The sequence below is a fragment of the Acanthisitta chloris genome, unplaced genomic scaffold, assembly GCF_000695815.1.
Source record: "Acanthisitta chloris isolate BGI_N310 unplaced genomic scaffold, ASM69581v1 Scaffold4848, whole genome shotgun sequence".
NCBI lineage: Eukaryota > Metazoa > Chordata > Aves > Passeriformes > Acanthisittidae > Acanthisitta > Acanthisitta chloris.
In genome coordinates, this window is record NW_008685221.1 from 1 (window position 1) to 8,392 (window position 8,392).

General features: G+C 51.9%; 1 protein-coding gene and 1 pseudogene across 1 annotated transcript; one reads left to right on the forward strand and one right to left on the reverse strand.

Annotated features, from left to right (window-relative positions):
- Window positions 1-5: 5 nt before the first annotated feature.
- Window positions 6-3,132, forward strand: SDR39U1 (short chain dehydrogenase/reductase family 39U, member 1; the record flags this gene model as incomplete). Its single annotated transcript, XM_009079652.1, has 5 exons — window positions 6-101; window positions 516-598; window positions 1,163-1,284; window positions 2,362-2,505; window positions 2,717-3,132. Coding segments are annotated over 5 exons (861 nt in total), but the record flags the coding sequence as incomplete, so codon positions are not given.
- A 1,454-nt stretch (window positions 3,133-4,586) lies between these two features.
- Window positions 4,587-7,514, reverse strand: LOC103806939 (annotated as a pseudogene).
- Between the last annotated feature and the right edge of the window lie 878 nt (window positions 7,515-8,392).

The following is an 8,392-nucleotide window of genomic DNA, read 5'->3' on the forward strand; positions in this document are numbered from 1 at the left end:
GGACCGGCTTTGTGGGCAGAGCCCTGACCCAGCTGCTGCGGAGCCGCGGGCACGGAGTAACCCACGTGTCTCGGCGAGGGGGCGAGGATCGGATCACCTGGGTATGGGATGGGATCAGCTGGGGATGGGATAGAATCAGCTGGGGATGGGATGGGAGCAGGTCAGCTGGGGATGGGATGGGATCAGCTGGGGATGGGATGGGGTCAGGTCAGCTGGGGATGGAATGGGAGTGCTCACAGGATGGGAACGCGGCAGGGCCAAGGGACAAGCCCACTTGCCCTACCATGGCAAACAGGGACTCTGCAGTGGGGCTCTGGCTCCTGTGGGTACACTCCCAGGTGCTCCATGGGTCACAGCCATTGGAATGAGCACTGCTGTAGCAGGAGCAAAACCTTCTCCATTCATGCTTGTGCACCAGGCAATGCCAAGAACAAACTGACTGGAGTTCTTAGGAGCCTGCCCTGCTTGGTGGCTGAGGAGGCTTGATGTGTGATGTCTTTGTTACTCCTGCCTAGGAAGAGTTGTCCCGCTCTGGACTGCCCCTGTGCGATGCTGTGGTCAACTTGGCTGGTGAAAATGTCCTCAACCCTTTCCGCAGGTAACTTATCTCCCACGGTGCTCTCGGGGCAAGGTGAAGGCAAGACAGTCCTGTGTTGTCAGAGAATCTGAAAAGAGAGGAAACAGCACGTCCAGGAAGCACTTGGGTTAACTAACATCTACATCCTCAAGTATCCAAAACATATCTGTGGGCCTGTCAGGTTCTGAGAGGCCTTTGAAAGATAGATTCCCTTATGGATCAACAGTTGGAGGCCAGAAAATTTAGTTCTGCATTTCCAGAAGGATGTCAGATGCCTACATTTGATAATGCAAAATCAGAACTAGTTAGACTTCTGTGAGGAACTCCAACTTTGGTGTCCAGCTCCTCTGCTGCCTTTTTCCTAAGGCAGTCCAAAACACACAGTCTTATGAGGGAAGTGAAGAGCCACCATCTCTCAAAGTCTCCTTTCATTTAGGTTTTAAGATCTCACGTTGTGCCCCTGCTCTGGTGTGGGGGCGGTTCCTATGAGCTCTGCTGTGATTGGGTGTCTGCTGGGGCCCCCTTGGTACTGTTGTTTCCTGGGGCGTCCTTGTGGGAAGTATAATCTATATCTCTCTTTCCCAGATGGGGTGATGCCTTCCGCAGGGAAGTCATCGACAGCCGGGTTGAGACCACAAAGGCCTTGGCCAAGGCCATTGCAGAAGCTGAGCAGCCACCCCGTGCTTGGGTCCTCGTCACTGGCGTAGGTATTGCTTGGGCCCAGCCAAGACATGACTTGCTGACCTGGAGAGACTGGACCTCCAGACAGAAACACACTTCTAGGGGAACATGTCTTGCCTTGAAATGTCAGCTTTATTGCCAGCAATGTCAGTGATCAAAGCCTGATCAGGTGTTTGGTACTGCTGGAGAGGAATTTGGGTCCCTTATGCTTTCTCCTGGTGTCACTAGGACAGAACCTTTTCTGTGTTTTCCTGTGAAAGTCTTTAGGCATCCTTTAGAGCCAGTTTGTCTAAGCAGGGCCTCAGCTGAATCCTTCTGCTTACCTCCAGCTTTGCATTTCTGCTTGCTGCAGTCTTTAAAGCTGCCTTGGTTTAGCCTCTGTAATGCCTGATTCCAGAGCGGGTGCCTTTCTGTGCAACCGTCTTGGTGTGTTCCTTGCTGGCATATTTGGTTTTGGGGCTGCCAGCATAGTCTGGGTATTCGTGCATCCCACTGAACTCGGAGCGCATTGGTCATTCAAAAACTTGTCAGCATTGCCATCAGAGAGACCCTGTGCTGTTCATATGAGGGTGTCTCTGGTGGAGTGATAGAGTTCATAGGATCACATACTGGTTTGAGTCGGAAGGGACTTTAAAAAAATCGTCTTATTCCACCCCCTGCCATAGGCAGGGACACCTTCCACTAGATCAAGTTGCTCCAAGCCCTGTCCATCCTGCCCTAGAACCCTTCGTGGGATGGGGCAGCCACAGCTTCTCTGGGCAACCTGTGCCAGGGCCTCACCACCCTCACAGGGAAGAATTTCTTCTTTGTGTCTAGTCTATACCTACTCTCTGACACTGGGAAGCCATTCCCCCTTGTCCTGTCACTTCAGGCCCTTGTAAGTAGTCTCTCTCCAGCTTTCTTGCAGGTTCCCTTCAGGTGCTGGAAGGCTGCAATTAGGTCACCCTGAAGCCTTCACTTCTCCAGGCTGAGCAATCCTAATTCTCTCAGCCTTTCCTCATAGGAGTTCTGAGCTCCTAGAGGTGGGGAAGAGGGTCTGACAGGGAAGTGGAGGGTTGGTGTCATCATTCAACCCTGACCCCTTTCCTGCTGTTCACTCTCAGGCTATTACCACGCCAGCCTCACTGCTGAGTACACTGAAGAGAGTCCTGGGGGGGATTTTGACTTCTTCTCACGCCTGGTGAGCTCCTGGGAAGCTGCAGCTCTTATCCCTGGGAGCCCAGCTCGTGCTGTTGTGGTGAGATCAGGTGAGATGGGGCATCATGTCTGTCCAGGGTGGCTCTGCTTTGGTGCTGGGGCAAGAGGGAAGAGAGGGAGAACATCAGTTCTTTACTTTCTCCTTGCTGAGGTCCTGTTCCAGTTCAGCCCTCTGAGGATTATTTCCTGGTTGTAGGTCTGCGTGTGAAGGCTTTTGTCCTTTGGGTGGGGGAGGCTGGTCTCATTCTCTTCTCCCCACAGGTGTGGTGCTGGGTCGAGGTGGTGGTGCAATCTCTCACATGCTTTGGCCTTTCCGTCTGGGACTTGGAGGCCCTTTGGGCTCTGGGCTCCAGCCCTTCCCATGGATCCATATCCGGGACTTGGCTGGGATCATGTGCCATGCCTTGGAGAGTGAGAACGTGCAGGGTGTCCTCAACGGTGTTGCCCCTTCCTCCCCTGCCACCTCCAACAGTGCCTTTGCTCAGGAGCTCGCGGCAGCCCTGGGGCGCCCAGCACTGCTGCCGATGCCTGCCTGGGCTGTGCAGGCTGTCCTGGGGGCAGAACGGGCTGCCATGCTGCTGCAGGGACAGAGGGTGGTGCCGAAACGCACCCTGGAGAGCGGCTACCACTTCATCTTCCCTGACCTGGCTGGAGCTCTGAAAGACATTGTGGGTTGAGGCTTTCGTGGCTGGGCTGGGCCCTGTTTTTGTGGGCTCGCATGCCTTCCCTGGGTGAAGCACTGCCTCTTCTTGGCACTTCCCCATCCCTATACGAAGACAGTGAGTGATCTTTGCCCCATCTGCCTCCCTGTGCGCATCCCTAGATTAGGAGTCATCCCTCTTACTGCCATCTGCAATCCCCACATCACCTGCCTTTGGGGAAGGGCACAAGCTTTTTGAAGGGTTGTGACTGCAGAATCTCCCATCTTCCCTTTTCCAGAGCATGTGTGTGAACTGCTGGCAAAGCAGCCAGGGGTGTTATGTCTCTTCCCCCAAGATATGTGTGGCAGCAGGAAGAGCTGTTCAGCTGTTGTAATTATACTCCATGATAGTGGAAAGTCCCCTTTCCTGTTTTTCCTGTGTCTTTCCCCTGTGATGGCATAGAGACCTACTTATGCTCTTCTGCTTTGCCTTTCTCAGTCTCAGTGGTTGTGGGTGAAGATCCATCTTTAGGAGAGTGCAAAGGGTGCTGAATGGATTGCTTGGAGACTCTGCCATCTCTTTTCTTGTGGTGGCTCTGTGCTGGTACCAAGTCAAAGTGTCAACACCTCCAGCTGAGTCTAGTCCCAAGAGTTATGCCCCATCCCACCTCCAATACTGAATACATTCAAGCATTGCTCCCACACAAGAGGATCCAGGACAGAAAGTTCCCACCTGGGTTTGTTGCCAGACCCAGGGAAAAGCTCTGAACACAAAGTGCTTGTCATCCATTCGAAAATGAAAACTAAAATCCAAGGGATTGAATAAAAATAAGTGGAATTTTGTACACTGAAAGGGCTTAGTATAAATAGGTAAAGAAAATATTTGTTTAAAGAGGAATCTCGGCCTCAAGAGACCAACATTTAATAAAATGTCCACAAAAGACATAAAAAAATCTTGTCTTCAAAGAGGAATAAAACAAACTTCCCAGAGTAATATGTGAGGAACTCCAGCATGGAAATGCCACAGTCGAGCTCCCCACAACCCAGTTAAGTGCTCAGAAAAAAAGGTGATATTTGCCATCTTGGCAGGGCATTGGGAGGTGGGATGTCTCCAGGAAGATGTTCCTCACTGAGGGAAGGATTTATCCAGCCCCAAAACACAAAGAAAGCAAAAGGAGTCTCTGAGGACACTCCAAGCACTTGCTTGCCCTCTTGTTATCAAGGAGAGGTGATGAACTTGATGGTGTTTTCCGAAAGAGAAGCCTCCAAGGTCTCCCATGATCCGGAACAGCAACAGACCCCAGATGCAGTAGGCACAGGTGTATGGAGTGTTTTAAGGCATACGGTGGCTCCTTTCCAGCACTTACTCCAGCATTTTGATGCCAGGCAGGATTTAAAGCGGGAACAGAGTATTCTGAAGCTGTTTCTTTGATCCCAAAGGAATCATAACAATCCTAGCATTCACATGGGGAAAAGCAGATGAAGGCAGGGTCAGAACTGAACCCAGACTGTGTTCCCCTGAGTCTGGCTAGAAGCTGACCTGGAGAGAAAGAAAATGAGAGGAAAAAAAGGGAGTTTATACATGGAAAGGGCATCCAGGGAGGGACTTGGGCAGCAAATGGGTCCTCTAGGATCAGCCAAAAACTCTCCCAGAGCAGCTGAGGAAGAAGTGTCCACAGACCTGAACTCAGGAAATTTGCAACACAGTCAGAGCCACTCTGGAATCCCAAAGTTGGGGTTGGGTGGAGCAGTGCCCCCACTCCAGTGGGGTTTTCCAGCAAAACAAGTTGGATTTGGAGCACCCATGTCCCTGCAGTCCCTCATGGGCTCACCCCAAAGCTTTGGCAAAGTCTCCCCAGACATCGGAGGCAGGAGCGGCTCCAGGCTAAGGCCAGAACAGCAGGGAGTCTGTTGGGAGTGTCAGGAAGAGAGAAACAAATACCAGGAGTTATTCTGATTTATTCCCAGATTCCCCCTTTTTTCCCAACTTTTATGGACAAACCAAGAGTCTAGAGAGCTTTACAGTGGTTGCTGCACGACCAGAGACCTGTGACAGGTGTTCCTGGGAGCTGGGCAGGGGTGGAGAGCGAAGATGAATACATTCCAGAGGTGGATTTTCCCCTGGGAGGTGGTGGGAGCAAGCTTAGGCCCCCAGGCCCTGCAGGATGTGGTCTGGTGTTCCCTGTTGCTCGTTTTTATTTCACATTCTGAAAGAACAGAGGAAAATTTGGGTGAGACCACATTTAAGTCCAGAGCTGGAGTGTGAATCCTCATGGCCATGGATCCCACAAAGCCAAACTGCCTTATTTTGGGAAAAAATCCCAACAGTGCTGTGATATCCCACTGCCAGTGCAGTGAAGGGTCACCAAAAGGATGTTTTTAACCCAAAAATGCCCCCACAAACCCATAGACCTCATTATGGAACCAGGAATTGTAACACAACCCCCTGCAAATCCCTCCACACAGTCTCGTCCCGACCAGCTCTGCTCCAGGCTTCCCTATGCATAGGGATTTTGGGGAGGAGCTGCTGCTTTCTTGTGCCACCCCAAGGAAAGGTGTTGAAAGAGCCCCTCACACAGATGTTGAGTTTGATGGTTTGTCCCTCCTTGAAGCCTAGATCCAGTTTGGGTCCCTGATCTGGGTTCTGGGCCTGCTGACCCAGCTCGCTCTGCTGCCTCACCAACCTGCAGGAATGAAACACACGGAAAAGGAGAGTCACCAACCAGCCCCAGGCTCTCCTGGACAAATCCTGCTCCAGATCATCCCCTCTGCCTGGCAGCAGCTCTTTGAGGCAATGGAGATGATCTGAGACATCACCTATGGAGCAACGAGACAGCAATGAGGGAATGATTCCCATCAGCTGTCCGAGCCACATGGATCCTCCAGACAGCAGCACATCCACCCCTCCCCAAAACCCACTATTCCCAGCAGCTGGAGTAGTACCCCAGTCCCTCAGACCCTACTGGTGGCATGTGAAGTATAGCAAATAAATTAGGGAATTTGTCCAATTTTGGACTGGAAAGCCCGGTTTGGGACCCTGCTAATACAGATTAGGAAAGAGAGAGGAAGAGCTGCCTGAGCAGAGCAAGAGATATTTCCACCTCTCCACACTACTCCTGCCTGCTCCAGCACAAAAGCAGCCTACAGCTTCCTCTTCTCCACCATTTCTGGTGGACATCTGCCAAAAAACTGAGCTGAGAGGACAGAGGAAAAGGCACAAACTCACTTAAAATTGTCCTGGAGAGCCATGTTGAAGTCAAAAGTATCTCTTCAGTCCCCAAATCTGACTCTGATGAACACCCGGAGGCCTGGGGAGCGAGGAGGAGTCAGGGCTGGAAGGCAAAGCTGTAGAGGAAGAGAGATGGGATACCCCAACCCACACACCCTCGTGCCTGCTGCCACCTCCAGCAGGAGCTGGGACTCCAGAGACTGAGACATGGGACTGGAGATCATAGGATCATAGAATTTCAGGGTGGTTTGTGCTGGAAGGACCTTAGAGCTTATCCTGTTCCACCCCTGCCATGGGCAGGAACACTTTCCACTAGCCTAGGCTGCTCCAAGCCCCACCCAACCCGGCCTGGAACACTTCCAGGGATGGGGCAGCCACAGCTTCTCTGGGCAACTTGTGTCAGTGCGTCAGCACCCTCACAATATGCCATCTAGCCCTGCCCTCTGGCAGTGGGAAGCCATTCCTCCCTGTCCTGTCACTCCAGACCCTTGTCCCCAGTCCCTCTCCAGCTCTCTTGGAGCCCCTTTAGCCACTGGAAGGCAGCAATTAGATCACTCTGAGGCCTTCCCTTCTCCAAAGACATTTCCAGGTATCTCTAGCTTGTTGGGTGCACATACAACCTTAGTAAAACAGCTTTTAAATGAATATAAAGTAGAGTTGTCCTCGGGGTGATAATCCTGTGTCCTCACACCCAACCTTAGCCACAAAATCAATGTGGTGTTGTTCCTGTTGAAGGTCAGAGTGCAGCTGGTGCATAGGAACGAGATAATTCCTCCCTTTACTGCCCTATGCAGGGAATATTGAGCCCCCGAACACAGGAATCCTTCACAAACAACAGCAGTGAGGGCTCTGAAGACTTCCCGAGGTGACTCCCTGGCGTATCACAATGTACCATTTGCATCTTCAATCCGGATAATGAAGTATCTGCTGGAGTCTGTCACACTTTCCACAGCAATGCCAGGGAACTGCTCCCCCAGCACCTAGGCAAAAAGCTCTCCTGGAAAAGAGAAATGGAAGCAGGACAATGCCAGGCCATAGCACCATCTTCCTCGTCCAAAAGGAGAATTGAGCCATCACCTCCCTCCTCACCTGAGGTCTTGTCCTCCAGCTTGATGAAGGCTGTCTTGCCCTTGGCCGTGACACACAGCCTCCCGCTTCACGCCGGCTGGGCCAGCTGCCACTCTGCAGCTCTGGAGAAACAAGAAACAGCCACGGATGTGTCAGCTGCCTCTCCCAACCCAGATCACACCACAGACCTATTTCAGCGCCCTGTAACGTCTCACGGAGCTCACTGGCCTGGTGCTGGTGACAAGGAGTCAGAGCGGGACAGGGGAGAGCCTCTTGCACCTGCGCTTGCTACAGAACAAGGCGGGTTTGTCACAACCTCTTGTTTCATTCCAGAGCAGCTGCCTCCCTGCAAAACTGCATGATGGGGCCTGGTGTGGACGAGGTAAGGGCTGCACAGGAGGTTTCAGTTCTCTTTCCACAGGGTTCTCAGCCCAAAGCAGCTCCTCAGTGGTGCTTGGCTGCCAGGACAGACTTTAGCACAGAAGTGACAGAAAGGGAGCCCCAAAACATATGGGGGAATGGAGACACCCCGCTGTGGGGCTGGGATGGAGGAGATACTTTCTGGGGTCAGAGATGCTTCATGAAGGGCAGAAATACCCCATGGAGGGCACAGATAACTCGTGAAAAGCAAAGATTCCCCATAGGGGGCAAAGCCACCCCATGGAAATGCTTTATGGTCCTGTTTTCCTGTTGCTAGTCATCAGAACTGGTAGCTTCCAGTTTATTTTCCTCTTATCTTCTTGTCCACCCGGTTTGTCATCCTTTTATCTTCTAGTTCTCCTTGAATTTTACCATTTACATCCATTTGCAGCTTAAACAATCCTACAAGTATGCTAACTTAGGTTTGCTAACATAAGCTTTTCTAAAGAACATCCTGATAAAATGCGTTGCTCTTTTACTTTCTTTATATCAACATCCCCCAGAGAGGAGCTCTCCCCTCACCCCCCATAGCAGGAGGCTCTGATATCCCCTGGGGAGGGCGCGCACAGCCGCCCCGTGC